The following is a 24,879-nucleotide window of genomic DNA, read 5'->3' on the forward strand; positions in this document are numbered from 1 at the left end:
GGTGGAAGGCGGTCTCGGTCGGAGTTGGCATGACACGCCTTCCTCTTGGCATGCTTCTCCCATTCGCTCTCCATTCGTGCCTCCTCAAATTCTGCAGCACTGCTGGTCACAGCCGACCTCCAGCTGGAGCGGTCAAGGGCCAGGGCTTCCCAGCTCTCAGTGTCCATGCTGGAGTTTTTAAGGTTGGCTTTGAGCCCATCTCGAAATCTCTTTTCCTGTCTAGCAACATTCCGTTTTCCGTTCTTGAGTACGGAGTAAAACAACTGCTTTGGGAGATGGTGGTCGGGCATCCGGACAACGTGGCCTGTCCAGCTGAGCTGATGACGGAGGACCATCGCTTCAATGCTGGTGGTCTTTGCTTCCTCCAGCAGGCTGACGTTTGTCCGCCTGTCTTCTCAAGAGATTTGCAGGATTTTCCGGAGGCAGCGCTGATGGAATCGTTCCAGGAGTTGCATGTGAGGTCTGTAGACAGTACATGTCTAACAGGCATACAGCAGGGTTGGGAGGACAACAGCTCTATAAACAAGCACCTTTGTATCCCTATGGATGTCCCGGTCCTCAAACACTCTCTGCTTCATTTGGAAAAATGCTGCACTCACAGAGCTCAGGCAATGTTGTATTTCAGTGTCGATGTTGACTTTGGTGGAGAGGTGGCTGTCAAGGCAGCGGAAATGATCAACATTTTCCAGTGTTACACCATTAAGCTGTATCGCTGGCACTGGAGAGGGGTTGGTTGGTGTCTGCCAGAACAGCACCCTGGTTTTCCTGATGTTCAACAACAGGCCGAGCTTCTCGTATGCTTCTGTGAAGGCATTCAGAGTGGCCCCGTAGATCTTCTTCTGAATGCGCACAGATGACGTTGTCATCAGCATACTGGAGTTCTATAATAGATATTGTTGTAACCTTGGTTTTGGCTTTCAGTCTGCTGAGGTTGAATAGCTTGCCATCTGTCCGATAGATTATTTTCACTCCAGTGGGAAGCTTCCCATCAACAAGGTGAAGTATCATAGCGATGAAGATGGAGAATAAAGTTGGGGCAACAACACATCCCTGTTTGACACTGGATTCCACTTTAAATAGGTCACTTTGGGAGCCATTGCTGTCCAAAACTGTTGCCATCATGTCATCATGGAGGAGCCGCAGGATGTTCATATTTAGAACTGATATGTATATAATTAGTATATTAATAAAATGAAAATTTTATAACTATTAATATTGCTCATGTATTTATTCAGACTTCCACGTATATTACAAAATTCCAGATACAGTGAATTATTTATTTTCTTTACCAAGTAAAAGACCTTGAAGAAGCTCCCAGAATAATTCTATAGGATAATATGCATTGATTTCTTAGGAAAGTCCCTCCGATTGCCTGATAATTAATAAGCTATTCCAGAACAGGAGCTGCTTTTCATACCAGACTAAAGGTAACAACATGCCTTCTCGGAGAAAGAGAGAAGATAGATTAAAGGATAATAACATACACAAATACAAGTCCTATTGTAGTCTGTAATTAACATTACAAGTATATTGCAGTTTTCATTCATTTCATCTACTAAGCTCATAGTGCTCTAAAAAAAATTAGATTTATAGGAAGAATCCTGATATTACTTTATTTCAGAATCACAGAAACAGGATGCAAGGCAATTCTTTTTCAGTACTGGGTGTTCACATGAATGTGCCTTCTTTAGATTGGCACAGTTGCTGAGCATGTCTTCATGAGGGCAAGGATTGGCTGAAATAAAAAAAGAATGCATATATTTAATGCAAAAAGTCCCAAGCTAACATGAGAACATAAATAATCCCTGGCTGGATCACACTGAAGACTTATCTAGTATCCAATGGCCTATGGGACCCCCCACCCCGCTCCCTTTTTAAAAAAAAACATGGTAACAATATTTACTCATTCATTACATTCTAGACCAGCCTATGGATCCGGAGATGTTTTGGTCTTCAACTCCCAGAAATCCTGACAGCTAGTAAAATAGCTGAAATTTCTGGGAGGTTTTTTTTGTTTGTTTGTTTGTTTTGTTTTTTTGGTGAATAAGTCAGCCCAGCGTTTTTTTGGTTGACTTTTTGAATAATATTTCTACAGTATTTTCTTTGATCTAGGAACTATGCGGCATACAACTGAGTACATTCAGCATACAACTACCAAGGGCGGCTCAACCCATTACGCAAAGTAAGCATTTGCGGTATAGTTGATTTTGCCCAAGGGCACTCTTGAGGCGCTTTTTGGGGAAAATAGACCTTGACGTATGCGAGTTGTAGTTATTGGGATGTATAGTTCACCTAAAATCAAAGAGCATTCTGAACTCCACCAATGATGGAATTGAACCAAATATGGCACACAGAACTCCCACGACGAACAGAAAATATATATCAGTGATTGGTGGTGGGGGGAGGGGGGGCAAAATACTGTTGGCTTACCGTTGAAAATTACCTAGGGCCGCCTCTGACAACTGCATTGGCTTTTTAGTCACCACATCACTGTTGGTTCATGTTCACTGGGTTGCTGTGAGTTTTCCAGGCTGTGTGGCCATGTTCCAGAAGCATTTTCTTCTGATGTTTTGCTCACATCTAAAACAGAGATCCTTAGAGGTTGACCCCTCAACCTCTGAGGATGCCTGCCATAGATGTGGGTGAAATGTCAGGAGAGAATGCTTCTGGAACATGGCCATACAGCCTGGAAAACTCACAGCAACCCAGTGATTGTGGCCATGAAAGCCTTTGACGATTCATGTTCAGTTTGTAGAATACTAAAACTCCTAGATCCCTTTCACAGATATTTATTTATTTATTTATTTATTTATTTATTTATTTATTTATATCACTTATATCCTGCCCATATCAGACTCAGGGCGGTCTACATTGGCACAATTTGATGCCATCAATACAATACAACAGCAAAAACAATTAAGTGCATTTAGACAAAAAGAACGGTGCAATAACAATTTAAAAAGAGCTATATCCTCTCATTCCAATCCGCATCCGTTTCATCGTCTTGGCCGTTCCTGGGTCATTCTCTATCTCAAGCTTGACTATCTATTCCGGGGTTCCGAATGCTTGCTCGAAGAGCCAGGTTTTTACTTTCTTCCGAAAAGTCAGGAGGGAGGGGGCTGATCTATTATCCCTAGGCAGGGAGTTCCACAGCTGAGGGGCCACCACAGAGAAGGCCCTGTCCCTCATCCCCGCCAAGCGTGCTTGCGAAGCAGACGGGATCGAGAGCAGGGCCTCCTCAGATGATCTTAAGTTCCTGGAGGGTTCATAGGAAGAGATGCAGTCGGAAACGACTGAACGAATGAACAACAAACAACATGCAAATTTGATAAACATGTCCTTTAATCTATCATCCAAATCATTAATAAAAATGTTGAATAGCACTGAGTCCAGGATGGAACCCTGCGCACCCTGCTAATTACCTCTCTCACCAAGATGAAGAGGAGACGTTGATGGGCACTTTTTGGGTTAGGTTCATCAAACAATTATTAATCCACTAAACAGTATCATTGTCTAATGTCTAGCCCACATTTCACTAGCATTTTTTGGCAAGAATATAACGAGGTGCTTTGCTAAAGGCCTTATTGAAATCAAGATATGCCTACCACAGCATTCTCTTCATCTACTAAACTCATAGTGCTCTCAAAAAAGAGATCGGATTAGTCTGGCATGGTGGTTTTTAGTGATCAGAGGCTCTTCATGCACCAACACAACCATCACCATTATGCTGGTACGGCTGTACCAAGAGCTCCTACTTCATTTTCTTTCTATTGAGTGTTTGCATGTATTCCAAGGTTCCATGCATTTTGCAATAAGGTGGTTTCCCTTGCTCTGCAATTATAGGGCCAATGACCCGTCAATCATCATTATGTTCTTTAATTCCACCCCTTTCCCCGGGGTTCTGGGAGGGAAAAGAAAGACTTCAGGCTGTCTTTCAGTTTTGGAAGCCCAGTTACAGGACGTGAGCTTTCCCCACCTGTAGAGAAGCTTCGTTTCTCACAACATCCGGGGAAAACAGCCCTAAAGCTTCTAAGGAAAACAGTTTTACAGCACAACCCTTGTTGGGGTTAAAGATACAGATCCACATCATTTGTGGAGAAAATCCAAAAGAACTCCAGCTGGAAAATCTACAAGGTCTTGACTGGTAGGTCTACTCGGGTAACCAGAAGCAATTGGAGCCAGGAGTAGGGCCCACACCAGCAGAGCCAGAAAACAGATTGCCCAGGAGGGGTCAAAAAGGGTTTTCCTTGTTAAAGAAACAAATAGTTCTCCAAGCAAGGTGCCCACCAGTTGATTCAAAGGCTTGAAGCATTTGTTTAATTTGTTGAAGATCTAAGAAGTATTTGATTGTTTGTTGAAGACTTAAGCAATAATAAAGGACTTTGTTAAACCTTTCAAGCTTCTAAAGACTCTGTATAGGAAAATCCTTAGGGCCTCTCACTCGAGGCACCCCGGCTTCCTGCTGGGCACAAAGAGCACGTCCTGTTCAAAAGCCAACTGCTATAGGCCCAGCGCGTGACAGCACAACCATACTTGTTCCTGAATACTGTCCACTAACTGAATACTCAAAATAATTAATTAAATAGGGCCATTTATACTTACTGCACAGCCCATCGTCACAATCATTGGGACAATCACCACATTTCTCTCCTTCTTTGTAAGGGAAATAATAATTAATGCCGAGCACATTTCCCCTGAAATTTCAAAGAAAGAACAAAAAGAACATCAAAAATACTTCCCCATTTCTTCTTAAATGTGTAGCTTCCTGGCAAAGCAATCCATTTTGTAATCCATAAAGTAAGGTAATCCACTTCCAGTCATAGATGTTAGGAGGATATGAGTTCAAACTGGAGGCACATTAAGAAATCCATAAACTTTGCCTCCCAAGTAATTAGAACAGAGAACATCCTGCCATCCTCATTTTGCCAGCTCTAATTAGATAATGTTGGCATGTATAATATAATCTTACAAAAGCACATCTATTCATTTTATATTTAAACATTGTTCCAGAAAATGTGGTTATCATCATCATCATTATTATTATTATTATTATTATTATTATTATTATTATATTTTATGCCCCGTTTTATCTTCACCAAAGAGGACTCAAAGCGGCTTGACATAAAAGCATCAGTATAAACATTTAAATATACAAATATACGAACATTAAAGCAAGATTAAATGAAAACGGTATTTTAAAATTCCCAGTTAAAACCATTAAAACAAATTCAAAGTTAAAAGCCACAGCACCCCCTGAATCAATCTTAAGAAACCTCATCTTTAAAAGCCTGCCTGAATACAAAGGTTTTAGGATGCCTCTGGAAGGGCAACAGGAAGGAGGCTTCCCTGGAAAGAAGGGCATTCCAGAGTCAAGGAAATGCCACGAAAAGGAAGGCCAGCTCTCTGTTCCCACCCCCCGAGCTTGAGATGAAGGTAGGACCAAGAGAAGGGCCTCTCTTAAAGATCTCAGCTGATGGAAGGACAACAGGGAGGAGGCCATTCTGGCTCCCCTGGGAAGAAGAGAGTTCCTGAGTCAAAGGGCAGCCACCAAAAAGGAAGGCCAGCTCTCTGTTCCCACCAACTGAGCTTGAGATGAAGGTCGGACCAAAAGAAGGGCGTCTCCTGAAGATCTCAGCCACTGGAAGGACAACAGGGAGGGGGCCATTCTGGCTTCCCTGGGAAGAAGGGCATTCCAGAGTCAAGGAAATGCCATCGAAAAGGAAGGCCAGCTCTCTGTTCCCACCAACCAAGCTTGAGATGAAGGTAGGACCAAGAGAAGGGCCTCTCCTGAAGATCTCAGCTGCTGGAAGGACAACAGGGAGGGGGTCATTCTGGCTTCCCTGGGAAGAAGGGCATTCCAGAGTCAAGGAAATGCCATCGAAAAGGAAGGCCAGCTCTCTGTTCCCACCAACCAAGCTTGAGATGAAGGTAGGACCAAGAGAAGGGCCTCTCCTGAAGATCTCAGCTGCTGGAAGGACAACAGGGAGGGGGCCATTCTGGCTTCGCTGGGAAGAAGGGAGTTCCTGAGCCAAAGGGCAGCCACCGAAAAGGAAGGCCAGTCTCTGTTCCCACCAACTGAGCTTGAGATGAAGGTTGGACCAAAAGAAGGGCATCTCCTGAAGATCTCAGCCACTGGAAGGACAACAGGGAGGGGGCCATTCTGGCTTCCCTGGAAAGAAGGGCATTCCAGAGTCAAGGAAATGCCATCGAAAAGGAAGGCCAGCTCTCTGTTCCCACCAACCGAGCTTGAGATGAAGGTAGGACCAAGAGAAGGGCCTCTCTTAAAGATCTCAGCTGATGGAAGGACAACAGGGAGGAGGCCATTCTGGCTTCCTTGGGAAGAAGGGAGTTCCTGAGTCAAAGGGCAGCCACCAAAAAGGAAGGCCAGCTCTCTGTTCCCACCAACTGAGCTTGAGATGAAGGTCGGACCAAAAGAAGGGTGTCTCCTGAAGATCTCAGCCACTGGAAGGACAACAGGGAGGGGGCCATTCTGGCTTCCCTGGGAAGAAGGGCATTACACAGTCAAAGGGCAGCCACCGAATAGGAAGACCACTCTCTGTTCCCACCACCCAAGCTTGAGATGAAGGTAGGACCAAGAGAAGGGTCTCTCCTGAAGATCTCAGGGCTTGGGTAGGTTCATACAAGAGGATGCAGTTGGCCAAATAAACTGGACCTGAACCGTCTATGTTTTTAAAGTCATAACTAGCACTTTGAATTGTGCCCGGTAACAGACTGGCAGCCAGTGGAGCTACTACAACAGGGGGCTACTACAACAGGGAGCTACTACAACATTTCAATCTGTAACCAGATTGAAATGGATCTAGGTGATCTGTTTCATCCAGAAATCCCTGGAGTTGGGAGGCCACCACACACTCCAGAACCTTGCTCAGAAATTGAAGGTTGAACACTGGCTGATCAGTACATGTTTTATTTGTATACCTATATTATAGATCTATATATCTGGGGTCACATGAAATCATCTCAGACAGAAAGGGGTCATGAGTAGAAGTCTAAGACCTATCTAGACCTGTCTAGCAATTAAGCAATTTCTCCAAGAAAACCTTCCTTTCCCATTCATCTCTCTGAAAGTAAAAGAATCAGTAGAAGGTCTCCTCTAAAGATCACAGCACCTAAGTACACCAAGTTGTTGCTGGGCTCAGCCTCCTATAATGAGGTACAGGGATGGGACTAACAGTTTAGTATAAGGCTGGGATTTGTGGTTCATCATGTACAAGAGTTTGAAAGCAGAATGATTTCTATCCATTCATCCATTTGATGAGGGTTGTTGAAATGGGTCAGATGTCTATGTCTGACCGCTAGAAAGCTAGTAAAGATTATGGCCTTTGCTGCCTTCTCTTAGGTCCATCTACACTGCCATATAATGCAGTTTCAAACTCATACAATACAGTCTTAACTGAACTGCATTATATGACTCTAAACTAAGTCATAATACATTATATGGCAGAATAGATGGGACCTTAGATGAAAGCACTCTTTATAGGAACTTCAATAATTTCTTATCAGATTTTATATATATACTAGCTGTCCCCTGCCACGCGTTGCTGTGGCCCAGTCTGTATATATGTGTTTTGTGTGTGTGTATGTGTGTGTATTTGCATATCTGTGTATATATGTGGGTGTATATATGTGTGCATATGTGTGTGTAGATGTGTACATATGTGTGTATTAGGGCTGGGAGGTTTCGTTCGTTAATTTCGTAATTCGTTATTAATTCGTATTTAAATTATATCTTAATTTAAGCTATCTTAAATTAGCTTACAATCCGATATTGAGCCATTTTGGAATAGTGTAAGGAGTAAATTAGATTCGAAACAATGTTTTCAATTTATTTCGTAATTATTTTGTTATTATTTCGAAATTATTTCGTAATTTTTTCGTAATTATTTCGTAATTATTTTCGCATGTCTGGTGCAAGTTTTATAGTTACTGTTTGTTTTATCACACCAACAGTCAACAACAGAGGGAGAGGGAAGCTTCAGAAGTTCCCCCTGTCCCATTTGGAGGTTTTTTAGCATATTGCGCAATTGCGTCCGCCATTAATGAATCGATTCGAAATTAACGAAATTTCGTAAATAACGAAACTTTGAAATCTCAATATTTCAGAAGTATTTAGAATTTGGAAATGCTAGTGCTCCCTGGAAACGAATCGAGTTTAGAAACAATTTTTTCCGTGGTTACCCAGCCCTAGTGTGTATATATTTGTGTGTTTATATGTGTATATGTATATTGTGTATATGTGTGTGCTTGTCTATATGCATATTTGTGTTTATATATGTGTGTATGTATGTGTGCATGTGTATATTTGTGTGTGCATGTGTATGTAGATGTTTGTGTGTATATATTTGTGTGTGCTTGGGTATATGTATGAGTATATGTGTATGGTGTATTTTGGGGGGTTTTAAGTCTGTTCTGCTGGGTTTGTTTGTTTTTTTTTAGTATTTTTAGGGGTGATGAACATTCGTTGGACTGTTAGGTGTATTGTGTCAAAATTTGGTGTCAATTCGTCCAGTGGTTTCTGAGTTATGTTAATCCCACAAACAAATATTACATTTTTATTTATATAGATAGATTTCACTTTGTCTTTTAAGCAAAATCCTTACTAAAGATTATTATTTTTAAAAAAGAATTTCTTATCAGAAAATTAAAATCAATTCATTTGATAGCAATTTTATTTCTTAAGAGTAAATTTCTGGGGACTAAACAGTCTTTGGTGAAGTTAAACAGCATTTTTTTTCACTTTTTCTCCAATTTTTTCACTCTTTCTCCTTTTATCCCAAAACAAGATCCTGCTGTTTCAGTATTGTCTTTTCCTAACTCAGAACTACAAATTCGGATGATATGTTAAACATTACTCCAGGAATTTAGAAATTGTATCAAATGAACAATATCTGTTATACATACGCAGGGCAGTACTGGCAAACGTAGAAGTAGCTATATTTGGCGTGATTACACTGGGAAACTGCACAAGCAATCTGGTAGGATGAATACCAAACTACCTGTAAACAAGAAGATAAATTTTATTAAGCTTCCCCACTTTAAAATGAAACACCCAACTAGTCACTTTCTGTATTGAGAGTGGGATTTTCTGTACTGCAAAAATGTCAAAGGGTCAAGGCAACTATAACAAGAAGTTTGTGACACTTGAAAATCTAAAGAGTATGCAACTGATGAAGCAGCATCTTTTAACATTCAGTAAGACCTACACTCAATAATTATAAATAGTTAAAAACATTAAAACAATACAATTAAAACTACTAGGAATTACCACTCTGGTGGCCATTATTAGCCGAAAACTGTGGTTGAATGCTCCATTAAACTTATCCATAATTCATTTCCAAGCCATTGTCAACATTGTTATTGTCATTGTCTGCTTAATTACTCGAAGGCCTGGTCCCACATTCATGTTTTTAACTTTTTTCTATAGGTGAGGAGGGATGAAGATGGCCTAATTTCCCCAGAGAGTGAGTTCCACAGGCAGGGGGGCCACCACCGAGAAGGCCCTGTCCCTCGTCCCCACCAAGTGTGTTTGAGACAGAGGCGGGGCCAAGAGCAGGGCCTCCCCAGAAGATCTTAAACTCTGAGGTGGGACGTCAAAGGAGATACGTTCTGACAGATATACTGGACCAGAGCCATATAGGGTTTTATACATCAAATTCACATTGTATTGTTGAAGGCTTTCATAGCCGGAATCACTGGGTTTTTGTAGGTTTTTTCAGGCTATATGGCCATGTTCTAGAGGCATTCTCTCCTGACATTTCACCTGCATCTATGGCAAGCATCCTCAGAAGTAGTGAGATGCTTGCCATAGATGCATGAGAAACGCCAGGAGCAGGCATGTAGCCGGGGGGGGGGGGGGGCTTGAGGAGCTTCAGCCTCCCCCCCCCCCCGAAATTCTCATGGTGGTTCGCTAAAAGGCCTTACTGGTGCATTATTTAAACTGTTATGTTTATTCATATCATGATCTGATCACCATACTCAATATATCCCATATGCATGGGGATATTGGGGTAATGATACAAAGGGTTTGCTAGGCTAGACCCTCTTTCACTCAGACTCAGCCCCCCCCCCCCGAAACTCAGCCCCCCCCCCAAACCCTCCGTGAAAAAAATTCAGCCCCCCCCCCCCCCCCCGAAATGAAATCCTGGCTACGGGCCTGGTCAGGAGAGAATGCCTCTAGAACATGGCCATATAGCCCGAAAAAACCTACAACAAATTCACATTTCCTCCTTTACTAATACAGAAGATCTGTTTTCTATTAATAATCATCATCATCATGTTTTGGACTCTCTCTCATATCTCCTAGTGGAGAGAGAAAGCTAGCTATAAATAAAGATAATAATTATCATCATCATCATCTCGTCCGCACTGCTTTCTCTTTATGTTCCTGTTTACACCCACTCACCACTATTTGCCACTGAACTGAACTGTTATATGCATCTTCTCCACTCATTTTCTTTTGCTATCTGATTTCTACTTTCTGATCCTCCATACAACTTCCTCTGCACCTTAGTTTTAAATGTTCTTTAAAAAATACATCCACACACCCAAGCTTTGATTTCTAACCCTTGCCTCTCCCTCTTTCTCTTCCCTTTTTTCTCTCCGCTTTTCCTTTGTTTGACGTTTCAAGTGTGCATACTGGCAGGGAGGGTTTGTTCTTTGTTTTAATTCAGTTATTGTTCAACACATTTGTTGTCATGCTACTTTTTTTTCTTTGTTTGCTATTGGCCAGGATTGTGCCTACTCAGCCTGGATTTGAGTCTGCTATCTTCCACACCCTGCTTTTTCTTAATCAATGACAAATGCTGTGGTTCTTCAATAAGGCCCCACAAAGGTTAATACCCAGATTGTGCTGGAGTGACCACTTCCCCACAACACGAAATCCACATAAAAGGAGGCCAATTAAATGTCAATCATATTGTAACTTCAGATTTATTTATTTATTTTGTGTCAGGAGCAACTTGAGAAACTGCAAGTTGCTTCTGGTGTGAGAGAATTGGCCGTCTGCAAGAACGTTGCCCAGGGGATGCCTGGATGTTTGATGTTTTACCATCCTTGAGGGAGGCTTCTCTCATGTGCCTGCAGAGGGAGCTTGACCCACTCTCCCAGATTTGAACTGCTGATCTGTCAGTCAGCAGTCCTGCCAGCACAAGGGTTTAGCCCATTGTGCCACCAGGAGTAGCTTCAGATAATGTCTTGCAATAGCTACTTCATCCACAAAGCCCCATTTTAGCTTTTAAAACAATATTTGGTAAAATGTGTTGTCGAAGGCTTTCATGGCCGGAATCACTGAGTTGTTGTAGGTTTTTTCAGGCTATATGGCCATATTTTAGAAGCATTCTCTCCTGACGTTTCTCTCCAGAAGTTCCTAGAAGACATCACAGCTCTGTTTCACCATTGCTTCACCACCAGCTACTTTCAGTGGGACAATGAATTCTACAAACAGAAAGATGGAGTAGCGATGGGGAGCCCTCTCAGCCCGATCATAGCTAATTTCTACATTGAACACTTTGAAAAACAAGCCCTGGAGACAGCAACAAAGAAGCCCACGATATGGTTCAGATATGTGGATGACACCTTCACCATTTGGAGCCATGGAGGAGGAGAACTAAACAGGTTCCTGGACCATCTTAACAGCATCCACCCAAACATCCAATTCACTATGTAAAAAGAAAATGAAGGAAGACTGCCTTTTCTAGATGTCCTAGTCATCCGCAAACCAGATCAACAATTGGGTCACACCGTCTACAGAAAACCCACACACACAGATAGATATCTACATAAAAACTCCAACCATCACCCAAGTCAAAAAAGAAGCACCATCAAAGCCTTGGCAGACCGTGCAAAAAGAATCTGCGAACCCCACCTTCTCCAAGATGAACTGAACCACCTCAACTGGGCTCTCCAGGCCAATGGATACTCCACCTCAGACATCAGAAGAGCTGCAAGACCAAGAACAAGCCACGAGAGTCAAGATGAAGATCCACCCAGAGGAAAAGTGTTCTTGCCATACATCAAGGGAACCACTGACCGCATAGGGAAGCTGATGAGGAAACACAAACTATCTACAGACCCACTGAGAAGATCCAACAAAGGCTACATTCAGCAAAGGACAAGAGGGATCCTCTCACATCTGCAGGAGTCTACCGAATACCATGCAGCTGTGGACAAGTCTACATAAGGACCGCCAAATGCAGCATTGCCCAAACACGAATCAAGGAACATGAAAAGCACTGCAGACTACTTCAACCAGAGAAATCAGCCATAGCAGAGCACCTGATCAACCAACCTGGACACAGCATATTATTGGAGAACACAGAAATGCTGGACCACACCAACAACCACCATGTCAGACTACACAGAGAAGCCATTGAAATCCACAAGCATGTGGACAATTTCAACAGAAAGGAGGAGACCATGAAAATGAACAAAATCTGGCTACCAGTATTTAAATACTCTAAAATTACAACAGCAAAACAACAGATAGGAAACAATCAGGGACTTCTAATCACCTCTCAACAAAAGATTGCTCCAGGCACTAACAAGCCACACCAAACAATTGCCAGGCCATCAAATGCTAATCAAGGTTGTCAGTTGAAACATTCACACCTAGCTCCAACAGACAAGAGTTCTTTGTCCCACCCTGGTCATTCCACAGATATATAAACCCATTTTCCTGGTTCCAACAGACCTCACTACCTCTGGGGATGCTTGCCATAGATGCAGGCAAAACATCAGGAGAGAATGCCTCTAGAACATGGCCATATAGCTCAAAAAAACCTACAACAACCCACATTCTTTGGTAACACAAAAGAAGGAACTAATAATTTCTTTTGCCCCGGGAGCTGTATTAGCAATTGCATCAGAAGTAATGGGCTAACAGCACATAGAACTATTTTGAATGTGTGGGGGGAAAAACAATGGCCAAAAGTAAGCCTTTATTTTGGGTGTGAATGGGGACTTTAAGAAGTATGCTTCTGAAACAGATCAAAAGATCAAAAACAATGTGACTTTCAGTTCTGGAAAATAGTGGCAGTGCAGCAAGCAGTGAGTCAGAAGGGATCAGTAGCCTTTTGAGAATGCCAATCCCTGCAATTTAGATGTTTCTTCTTAAAATATGGTATAACCACTGTTCAACCCAGGATTAGCAGTTAATCCACTTCCAGTCATAAAATCTGAATGATATGATTGTATGCAAATCCTATCTTTTATCTGAGTTAAGGAGAACATTGTATACAGTACATGGAATACTGACACATGATTAGTAGATGATGTGAAAAAATATTGAGCAGGATACAACTATTGAGAAGATATAATTCTTTGTATTGTAGAAGGCTTTCATGGCCGGAATCATTGGGTTGTTGTAGGTTTTTTCGGGAAATATGGCCATGGTCTAGAGGCATTCTCTCCTGACGTTTCACCTGCATCTATGGCAAGCATCCTCAGAGGTATATAATTCTTTATCAGTGAATGCATGGACTAAGTTGGATTTTGCACACTGCTTCTTCCTTTAGTTCCCATGTGTCCATCTGAACACATGCACATGGCTCATGAGTGTACAAGCTGCACATGGGTAGGTTCTTCTTCATATGTTCTGAGGACTTGTTGGAGATTGCACAGGTAAAATGTGTGTGCACATTTGATAGCAAGAGGGCTTAGCTGAATATACAGAGTCCAAACAGTGGATTCAGTAGGCATGCTCTTACCCCTACTGCCATCTTCCATATGTTCACTCGCTCGTGGCACCACGAGATGCAGAGCCAACCTTAAGAAATGGGGCTACAAAGTGGAATCCACAACATGCAAATGTGGAGAAGAGCAAACCACTTCTCTGAATCTACAATTTGGTGATGGATCTGGGCATTGTATGTTTTTACCCTGTTCCCCCTTCTGCTCCCTCACCCATATTGTGTTTTTAGTAGTTATATTTATATTTTTAATGTACCAAACATGCCAGGTTTGTCTGGAAATGTGACACTATTTCCTGTGCTGGTCAATGACCGAAATAAATATTTTGATTTGATTTGATTTGATTTTGAAGAGCAAACACTGACCACCTGCTGCAATGCAACCTGAGCCCTGCCACATGCACAATGGAGGACCTCCTTGTGGCAACACCAGAGGCACTCCAAGTGGCCAGATACTAGTCAAAGGACATTTAATCAACTACCAAGCTTGCAAACTTTGTGTTTTGTCTGTCTGTTTGTTGGTTTGTTTGTTTTGTTAAAAATGTAATACAACTGTCTGGTTGCTCCTAACACGATAAATAAATATGTTCACTAAACATTGAGACGTTTTTGGAATATGGAAGAATGAAATATAGGTTGCTGTATTCTACTTAAGTGACATACCTGAGTGTAATGCCCAATTGCTGCTTTCTCGTGTGTCGGTCCCTTTCCAAGTATAAAGTCTTTCCTTTCATCAAACCAAGCTTGTATTACATCTGACCAAGGCTTTGGGACGCTTGAATAAAAGAGGTTTTCACCACATGACTTGCCACCTGAAATGAGGGAAGGAAGGAAATAAATACAAATAAGTACCGTATATACATGAGTATAAGCCGACCCGAATATAAACCGAAGCTCCTGATTTTACCACAAAAAACTGGGAAAACGTACTGACTTGAGTATAAGCTGAGGATGAAAAATGCAGCAGCTACGGGTCAGTTTCAAAATAAAAATTACATTAATTGAAGCATCAGTAGGTTGAATGTTTATTAATATTTACATAAAACTATAAGATAAGACTGTCCAACTCTGACTAAACCATTGTTCTAACCTTCTTCAGTGTACATGGGTTTACGTATCCTTCCAATAATAATAGAGTAAAATGATAAATGTAATAATAATAATAAATAATAAATAAAATAAATAAAAATAAAAATACATACATACATATTAATAATAATAATAGTAATAATAATAGAGTAAAATAATAAATAACCTTGACTCGAGTATAAGGGGAGTTTTTTCAGCCTAAAAAAGGGCAGAAAAATTAGGCTTATACTCGAGTATATACAGTATTCACATTCAAAGTTACTGAATGAAAATAGTCTGGGATTATTTTTTATTACAGGCAGTCCCTGAGTTACAACCATCTAATTTGCATACAACTAAGAATGGAAGTGAGAGGAAATCTACCTCTAAGGAGGGAAATTCACTCCTGAAAGAGTTGTCATGAGGAAAAATGTGTCTCCACTAAGGTTTTATCACCAATCCTTGTTTTCACAACAAGCCAAAATTTTCAAATCCCAATTATCACAGGGAGAGAAAGTGAAGTGAAAATGGGCAAGGACAGCAAAACAAACATTAAAGGGGTGTTAACTCTTCTGTATGCTATCCAAAACAAAAAAAATGACTGGAGTTACTATTAAAAATGTAATGTTCTGATGTACATAAAAATTCAATTTAAGAACAAACCTACAGAAAAACCCACAGATCATTTGTAACTTGGGTAGTGCCTATACATGTCTATCGGGCCCCACCTAAACTGCCATATAATCCTGAATCTGAATCCAGGTAGTTTATTTCATTTTGTTTGTTTATACGTGATTTCTCAGATATGCAGATGATACCACTTTTATGACCAAAAGCAAGAAGGAACTGAGGAGCCTTCTAATCAAGGTGAAAGAAGAAAGTGCAAAAGCAGGGTTGCAGTTAAACATAAAAAAACCCCAAAATTATGGCAACTGGACTGATTGATAACTGGCAAATAGAGGGAGAAACCGTGGAGGCCGTGACAGACTTTGTATTTCTAGGTGCAAAGATTACTGCAGATGCAGACTGCGGCCAGGAAATCAGGAGACTCTTACTTCTTGGGATGAGAGCAATGACCAATCTTGATAAAATAGTGAAGAGTAGAGACATCACACTGGCAACCAAGATCCGCACAGTCAAAGCAAAGGTATCCTCCATAGTAACTTATGGATGTGAGAGCTGGACCATAGGGAAGGCTGAGCAAAGGAAGATAGATGCTTTTTAACTGTGGTGTTGGAGGAAAGTCCTGAGAGTGCCTTGGACCACGAGAAGATCCAACCAGTCCATACTTCAGGAAATAAAGCCCGACTGCTCATTGGAGGGAAGGATAGTAGAGGCCAATATGAAGTACTCTGGCCACATAATAAGAAGACAGGAAAGCTTAGAGAAGACAATTATGATAGGGAAAATGGAAGGGAAAAAGGAAGATGGGCCAACCAAGGGCAAGATGGATGGATGGCATCCTTGAAGTGACTGGCTTGAACTTGAAGGAGCTGGAGATGGTGACGGCCGACAGGGAACTCTGGCGTGGGCTGGTCCATGAGGTCACGAAGAGTTGGAAGCAACTGAATGAACGAACAACAACAACAACAACAAAACACTTCTTACTACATAATACCTAATTAGTGTTTTGGAATTATTCATAATATTTTAAAATTAGGCTACCTTGCAATCTTTAAAAAGGTAGTAAGGATAGAGACTGAAAAATGAGAAGAGCTAGATACAACGTGTATAATTCATCCTCAATTCCTGTTACTTTGAGGTTATGGAAAAAAATAATCAGTGGTGATGGTGGTTCGTGCTCTGAAATGCATTTGATGGTTTAAAAAGTAACATAGATTGAAGATACCTTATCTCAAATGCTTAGATTCAGAAGCATTTCAGATTTCATATCCCCCCCCCCCCCCAGATTTTAGAATACTTGCATATAGATAATACACCTTGGAGATGGGACCCAAGACTAGATACAAAATGCATTGTTTCTTTCACATGCACCCTATACAAATAGCCAGAAGATAATTTTATACACCACATTCTTAATAATTTTGTGCATAAAACAATGTTTGTGTACACTGAAACATCACAAAGCAAACACTGCACAGAAGACAGGAAAGCTTAGAGAAGACAATGATGCTGGGGAAAATGGAAGGAAAAAGGAAGAGGGGCCAACCAAGGGCAAGATGGAAGTGACTGGCTTGACCTTGAAGGAGCTGGGAATGGTCACAGTCGACAGGAAGCTCTGGCGTGGGCTGGTCTATTAAGTCACGAAGAGTCGGAAGTGATTGAACAAATAAACAGCAACACATGACTTCTCTCTTCACTACAATTTTGTCTCCATCATCTTCTAGTATAATAAGTTAATGACTGATGTGTTGCAACTCTAGTATCTTGGATAAAGTTAAGGGGTATGTGCATTTGAATCTGAATCCAAGGGCTCTTCCACACAATGCAAAATGTGCATGGAACTGGAGTTTAAATTTCCACTTCCCTGCGCATTTGTTGCCCACACAGGGGACCAAAACCCTGTCTTTTTGGCAAGTGGGTGGCCACATTTCCTCCCATGCCAAACAATATTCTGCCCTCCCTAGAGCCCTTTCCTAGCTGTACAGAGTAAAAAGAAGAGCCTTACTCTCTAATGAATCCATTTTGCATCTAATTAATATGACAGCGTTCTAGAGAAGGGAAGACCCTCCAGAGCTCCATGCATCATTTAAATGCAAAACTGAGCTCTTAGAATTCTCCAAGTTTGGCAAGGGTTTTTTTTTACCTTTTCAATCCAGGAATGTGGATGAGGGAGGGAAGGCTGCTTGAGCTCATAGAGGTGAGATCGCTTTGGAGGCTGCTGCTGAGATCGTGAATGGCAATCCCAGGAGAATCTCCACAGGCCACCCACCTCCAAAGATGCAGACCTTACTGAAAGGTTCAGATCTCTAGAAGTGTTTTTCCAGGTTTATTCCTGGTTAAACTGGGCTATTATGAGGTATCATTGCACCAGGACTGTGGTGCAGCTGTCTGGAAGTCAGCTGCATTAAGATCACTACTGACCAAAAGGTCATGAGTCCGAAGCCAGCCCTGGTTGGAGTGAGCTTCCAATCAGTTTGTGTAGCTTGCTGTCGAACATTGCAGCCCGAAAGACAGTTGCATCTGTCAAGAAGGAAATTTAGGTACCGCTAATTTACGACACCATAAAAATCTCCAGCAAGCATGCAAAGAATGAGGAAGTACTTAATCAGTGTCACAAATGGATGGTGAAGCAACCCTGGATGGCCAGAATACCCTCATGAAAAAGCTGGAATGTTAAATAGCCTTTGTGTTTCTGTCTATATATGTTGTGTGTCTATGGCATTGAATGTTTGCCATGCATATGTACATTGTAATCCACCCTGAGTCCCCTGCAAGGTGAAAAGGGCGGAATATAAAAACTGTAAATAAATAAATGCCTCATGATAATGCACTCTCAGCACCACATTTTAGTGCAGTGTGGATAGGGCTTGGCATTTGAACTACTACATCGCACTGCCCGTCCTTCTGCCCCAAGCATTGTATACTTTTTGCTAAGCTATATACAAACAGCATTATTATTCTTCCACCAGCTCAGTCACCTCTATTTTCTGGGAAGGAATAAAACATGCTGGCTATTCCAATGTAATTGAAGTAAGCTGTGTTACTGTTTTAATTAAGGCAACTGCACTCATAAGGTGTTAGACTACAGGCAGTATTTTTCTTCTAGGTAAAGAGGAATGTTTCAGGAGATAGTGGGCAGTCCTTCCATTTAACCTACCTTCTATTTTCCTTTGATCTCCAGGGCTGTGGGAGTATACACAATTTTCAGCCCACCTTTTGGCATTAACTGCAGCTGTCCCGTTCCATTCCTTGAAAGAAACAACGGCATATAACTGACTCCAAGCTTTCATGTACCAGATTTACCATTTGTGAATGAATTGCCCATTTTAAATGAGGGCTAGTCAACTTGAACCCACATATTGAATGATACCCAAGAAAAATATCCTATCAATGTTTAACATCTTGTATATCATCATCACCTTTCAAGGTTATTTCGGTTAAAAACTATCCTTGGCAACGAATTCATTATCAAATCATGTCCCCTGCTTAGACTCATAGCAACAAATATTAGATACTAGCTTGGGGACCCGGCACTGCCCGGGTTATTAGAGAAAGTGGGTAATGGTGGTCCTGTATGCCAACTTTAGTCTTTATTGGTCATTGGATGACGGTTGCATTGTTTTCAGGAAGTGAGTGAAGGTACTTGAAGTCCCATCATCCATGGTCCACCCTCCTCTAAACAGCAGCATGATATAGAGTGGGTCATGGGGGCTCTGTGTGCCAAGTTTGGTCTTTATCAGTCATTGGATGAGGGTGGCAGTGGTTTCAGTAAGTGAGTGAAGGTACTGCAAGTCCCATCATCCAAAGTCCATCCTCCTTTAAACTGCAGCAGGATGTAGAGTGGGTCATGGGGGCTCTGTGTGCTAAGTTTGGTCTTGATTGGTCAGAGACCATATGCAAATTATTCCTCGGAATGTTGAAGTTGGCCAATCAGTGACCATATGCAGATTGTACCACAGTGGCAGCCAATCAGAACACTGGCACATACACCGCTACACTTCCGCCGCATACAAACTTTGACTTTTATTAGATAGATTGTAGATAGATAGACAGATAGATAGATAGATAGATAGATAGATAGATAGATAGCTCTTTGTGTGTCTGTGTGTGTGTGAGAGAGAGAGAGAGAGAGAGAGAAAGAGAGGGAGGGAGGGAGGGAGGGAGGGAGGGAGGCAGGGAGAGGGAGAGGGAGAGGGAGAGAGAGAGATGGGTAAAGATCCCCAACCTGTAGTATCAAAGATGACACTCTTATCTGTTCTCAGACTTTGGAAATGTGTCATTACAAATGAGTTAATTACAATTTTTGTCCTTTTCCCAATAACTAAGGCAACCACATTAGAATAGGTTTGTAACTTAAGGAAGGATAGTCTCTTTATTTTTTATAAGCAGGTAACATCTTTGCTACTTTTAAAGTTATGAGGTGGGGATTCATTAAATAGTGAAGGAATATCATAGAGCCCTTTGCAATGTTTCTTGTATTGTTGTGAATGTGTGTCAAAGAGTAGTTTGACATCAAAATAAGTTTTGCACTACAGACCACTTGAATCATTCAAATATTACCATAGTAACTAACAATAGCTATTACCATATTTTATTTTATTTTATTTTATTTTTTAAAATGTCTATACTCTCTCTCTCTCTCACACACACACACACACACACACACAATTAATTATGTGTAGAAATATTTTTTTTAAGCAAAAGTCACTGGAAGGTATAAGGAACAAAAAAATGAAGCACCACAAAAGTGCTGCTTAAATTGTTACCATCTTCAGCATGTTGGAAGCACTTGGCTCGACTTGCCTCCTGTGGGCATTGTGTCTGTCAACAATTTCCTTCTGAACTTCTGGCAAATCAGCCGACAATGCAGCAAATGCTTCCGCATGTTTCTGTCATGAAATCAAATTTTCAGTCACAAACACAAAAATGAGAAAATCCACACATATAGAATCCATTAAGGAGTTTATCACAAGAGGGAGGCAAACTGCAATTACCGCAGGACAACAACCTCTTTGCCTTGGATTTATTACATGACATTATTCCTTTCTTGTTGCCCTCAAGCATTGGAAGGCTTTTCTCATACAAAAAGGAGTTCAATAATGTATTATCTGTGCTCACAAAAGAAATGTTTTCTAGACTGTTTGAATGCATGAATGAAACATATAACTGGACATTCTTGGGAGAGCCTGGTATTAGCATAACAATTTCTACATGGAACTGGGAGCACACATGAGTCAGAGTGCTATTCATTACTTGTTTTACTCCCACCCTATCCTAGTCAAATGCAGTCATCTTTTATCATATGGGGTCTTTGCCATATGACACCAATGTGACTCGGGACCCTTCTACACTATGCTAAAAGCCAAGATTAAAACAACCCTCTACCTCACAGGTTCTAGACTCCACCCCCAAACCAAACCCTGGGCTTTTCTAGGATGCCATCCAGTCTCCCATTTCTCCCCCCAAACTTATTGGGGAGGCAGCTGTGGTCACCACAGGCTCCTCTGTACAGGACTCCTGATGCAGGAAAATGGTGCATCAGGAGGTGGAAGGGGGAGGAGAGATTTTGACGGCAGGACTCTCCGGTAAGTTTGTGGGTGAAATGGGGAGATGGGAAGAGTGTGGGACACCATCCTGCTCTTCTGGGCTTTTGGGAGCCTGAAGAAGAGGGATGGCTTTGGGCCCTGACCTCTAAAGAACCGGACCTTAGCTTAAGGTCCAGACCTTTAGAGGTGTTTAATTAATGTGGAGTAAACTGGGAAAACCTAAATTATTTTGCATTAATTCGCTTTTACCTGAGGTGTCATTTATGTTGGAGTATGCAAGAAATCAATTTGTGTGTGTCAACTGTAAAATAAGATGCATGAAGCTGATTGGTTGGGCTATGCCCGGGGAGCAAGCTAAGCCTGGGACTTTTGGATACTGTTACATTTTTTAGTCTTGAGCTATGCAGATGCACAGACAGAAAAGCAGAGGGAGCTGGTTTGGAGTGTGCTCTCACTTCATGTGCTCCTGAAGGAGTTTATCCACATGGACAAAGAAAGACCATTTTAAATCTCTCATAAAAGGACATTATGTGAGTCGATGTAATTGATCACATGATTGTTGTTCTGAACTATGAAGAGTAAACTACTTGTTATTTATTGTTCATCTGTGTGGCATATTTTCTTAATCTGGCAAGGCAGTGTGTTGGCTGATCAAACATGAACTACATGGTTTCTTTTATATTATGCCACAATTTAGACTCCTCAGGCAAAAAACGAGACAGGTCCCACGTTTCAAGCCAGTCTGGAAGGGCCCTTGGTCTTAGGTTACTGCTTTCAAAATAGCTATAAAGAACATTATTTCATTATTGGCATAATGGACATATATGTGGCTACAACCAATAAAGGCTGTCAGTAAAAAACGAATGAGTATACATTACTCCTATATGTTATCCTTTTTTCATAATCCCTGGACACTATGTTGAAGACACAGCAGTGGAATCCTGTTTGGTTGGAGGCAGAGGGCGCTTCTTTTGGAATGAATTTCAAATTTCACACATGCGGTCATACCTCATTTCCAGCACATGGATGTAGGCCAGCAGCCAAGACTAAAAGTGCCAGCAGAGGAGACATTGCTGGAAAAAAGAAAACAGATGATTGAGTTTCTTTATTTGTGCTATTACAATGGTTCCAGTAATCATTTATAAGCATTTATTAATATTGGTGTGAATCCAAGAACTGATTGCAGTAGTAGTACTCTTCCACAAACATACAAGAGTTTGCACATTAAGTCACGCCAGTGATCTTATATGTAGGTTGCATCAATTCTTCCTCTTATACAAGATGTTATGCAAGCTCTTCCTCAAGCGGAAAAATATCATTTTTGTTAGCATTATATTTCTTACACAACCGTGCAATATGCAAAGCAGGCTTTCAATCAATAGAAAACAACTGTGAAAGATTCAATTTCACAATTTAGGTGTCTCCGATTTTGATTTTTTTTTACAATCACTGTCATTTGGTATATGTGGCTTTAAGTCACTTATTACTCTGAGGGTTTTGTGGTCATCTTTTAAGAGTTTTTTGTTAGTGTACTCAATAATGGAATTATATTTCCTATTTCTATTTGCTTCTTGGTTCACTGATAACAACAATACTCCCAGGATAATGTCTAAAAGCCTGGTACTTAAAGTGTTTGCAAAGAGTAAATATTCAAAGGGAATTGCCTTTATTTTATAATTTCACTATGATCCCATTTAATGCAGTTTTAAAGAGGTATGGAAGAAAGTGACTTCTCTGTTCAGAGGAAATCCTGAGACCAGCCCGAGGCCCAGATTGAGTTTACGCAAACCACAAAGCGCTGATGCACACTGGCTTTCTTTCACACATTTTTGTAGGTGTTTGTCATCTAGCCATTGCAGTTTGAAGCTAGCTTCAAGCTGCATAAAATGGTCAGTGTAGATGGGGCCTGTGCTTCAAACTACAAATTACGAGGGGTATTTTTTAAGTAAGGTCCATTTTGTTGTAGACACTAGTAGTTCGCGCGCATACCGCAATGAGTGTGTGCGTCGTGTACTGGCATGCCTCGGGAACAACTGTGCTCAGTTTCCGCTCTGTAGCTAACCTGTACGGTTCTGTTCTGTGCTTTAAAAATGTTTAAGACTATCAACTCACCCGCCGCATGTGAGGTTCGGTCAGTGATACGGTTTTTGTCAGCAAGGAACCTGCCTGCTGCAGAAATTCATCGACAGATTTGTGAAGTGTACAGGGATACTGTTATGAGTGAAAGCAAAGTGCGTAAGTGGGTACGACAATTCAAAGATTTTTATTATTGTTATTGTGAAGCGCCTGTTCTCACAAATCCTTGCTTCAACTGAAGCCACCAAATCGTCTGTAATCAAAGAAGGGTGACCGGAGCGGTCCTCATAATGGACGTTGTCATGGCCATCTTTGAATTGCCGTACCCACTTACGCACTTTGTTTTCACTCATAACAGTATCACCGTACACTTCACAAATCTGTCGATGAATTTCTGCAGCAGGCAGGTTCCTTGCTGACAAAAACCGTATCACTGAGCGAACCTCACATGTGGAGGGTGAGTTGATAGTCTTAAACATTTTTAAAGCACAGAACAGAACCGTACAGGTTAGCTACAGAGCGGAAACTGAGCACAGTTGTTCCTAAGGCATGCCAGTACACGACGCACGTGCTCGTTGTGGTATGCACAACTAGTGTCTACAACAAAACGGACCTTACTTCAAAAATACCTCTCGTATGAAAAGGTTGATTACGAGTTATTGTACCAGTCGTTATAAAATTCTGTATACTGAAGGCTGTTTTCTTTTGGAAATTATTAACTGCTTTATCTAATGTACATTTACAATATGGTCCCTATTTCCTGTTCCTTTCCAGAATCCAGCTCCAACATCTGGCATTTCTCATTCCATATACAGTAAAAGTCTTTGTTATAGAATTTTGAGCATGGGAAATTAATTTTTTTTCTTCAACTGCCGTAATCCCTGGTGTCTTTTACTTGTGACTGTATTTTTCAAATTTGTTGACAGAACATAATTAGAATAGATTCGTCTCTGTAGCTTAAAACTGCTTTGTTTGTCTGCATTTCTACTTGGTTATTTTTAAGTGTCTGAGTCAGCTTCCATTTCACTATGTAAAATTGTAGGTCCATCTTCATATAGTTCTTCTTTGAATGAGTCACTCACCCTTTCATCTCTTCTGTGTAATGTTTCTATATTTTTATTCCAACTTGGTGCACTTCTATACTGGCACAATAATGTAGCTTGGAACCAGCTTGGGAGGAAACGGTTTTTCTTTGCAGATGATCAGACTGCCATAGCTGGAAATGGTTTGAGGCCAGGGCAGTAATGATCTCAAACAGAAAACCTGCACAAAAATCATTAGACAGCTGTTATGGGAAAGGTCCCTGTGCTGTCTTGCGCTGGGCTCCTATAAAAGATTATAAACAGGACGTAATTTCTGTGAGCCCAACGGGACGCCGGGGTTGCCTCAGAGAGAGGTTTTTTGGGATTTTCCTGAAAAAGATGGGCTTCAAAGTCTTTAAAGATGCAACAAAATCTTTATTACTGAACAAATAACAAGGCTTCAACGATTGGATTCAAAGTTTTCTTAATAAATTGTTGGCTTTCTCGATCTTGCTCCCAAGGGCAGGCAACTGTTCCTTCACTGTTGGGAAAATCCTCGACCTCTACCCTGGGCAATCTGTCTTCTCTTCTGTTGGCGTGGGGCCCCTACACCCAGTCCAATCTGCTTTATGGTTGCCGTGAAGGGCCCTTACCGAACAGAGACCTTTGCAGAACTTCCAGGAGGAGGAAGATGTTCACTTCCCAGTGATGGCTGGCTGAAGCGCTGCGGGACTGGATCCCTAGCAAGAGAGCTGAGAGGCTGTAAGTTCCTCAACAAACTGTAAAGTCCCCAGCAAAAGCTGTGCTAAGACTGTATATCCCTGGCCAAGCTATGGG

General features: G+C 41.3%; 1 protein-coding gene across 1 annotated transcript; it reads right to left on the minus strand.

The window, feature by feature from the left end:
• Positions 1 to 1,232: 1,232 nt before the first annotated feature.
• LOC132780861 (serotriflin-like) lies at positions 1,233 to 22,015 on the minus strand. The gene is made up of 7 exons (XM_060784711.2): positions 21,953 to 22,015; positions 20,165 to 20,287; positions 18,556 to 18,646; positions 14,370 to 14,518; positions 8,923 to 9,017; positions 4,603 to 4,694; positions 1,233 to 1,735 (listed from the first exon to the last, which is right to left on the minus strand). The coding sequence occupies exons 1-7, from the start codon at positions 22,013 to 22,015 to the stop codon at positions 1,608 to 1,610; spliced, it is 741 nt and encodes a 246-aa protein (XP_060640694.2). The 3' UTR covers positions 1,233 to 1,607.
• Between the last annotated feature and the right edge of the window lie 2,864 nt (positions 22,016 to 24,879).

This window comes from Anolis sagrei, chromosome 1 (assembly GCF_037176765.1).
Source record: "Anolis sagrei isolate rAnoSag1 chromosome 1, rAnoSag1.mat, whole genome shotgun sequence".
Classification (NCBI taxonomy): Eukaryota; Metazoa; Chordata; class Lepidosauria; order Squamata; family Dactyloidae; genus Anolis; species Anolis sagrei.

Excerpts from the sequence above, each read along its gene's own strand:
- LOC132780861 (XM_060784711.2), bottom strand. The coding sequence starts at position 22,015 with ATGTCTCCTCTGCTGGCACTTTTAGTCTTGGCTGCTGGCCTACATCCA. Across the intron at positions 9,018-14,369 it reads CAATTGGGCATTACACTCAG|GTAGTTTGGTATTCATCCTA; the intron begins GTATGTCACTTA and ends TCTTGTTTACAG. Across the intron at positions 4,695-8,922 it reads GTTTGCCAGTACTGCCCTGC|GGGAAATGTGCTCGGCATTA; the intron begins GTATGTATAACA and ends TTGAAATTTCAG.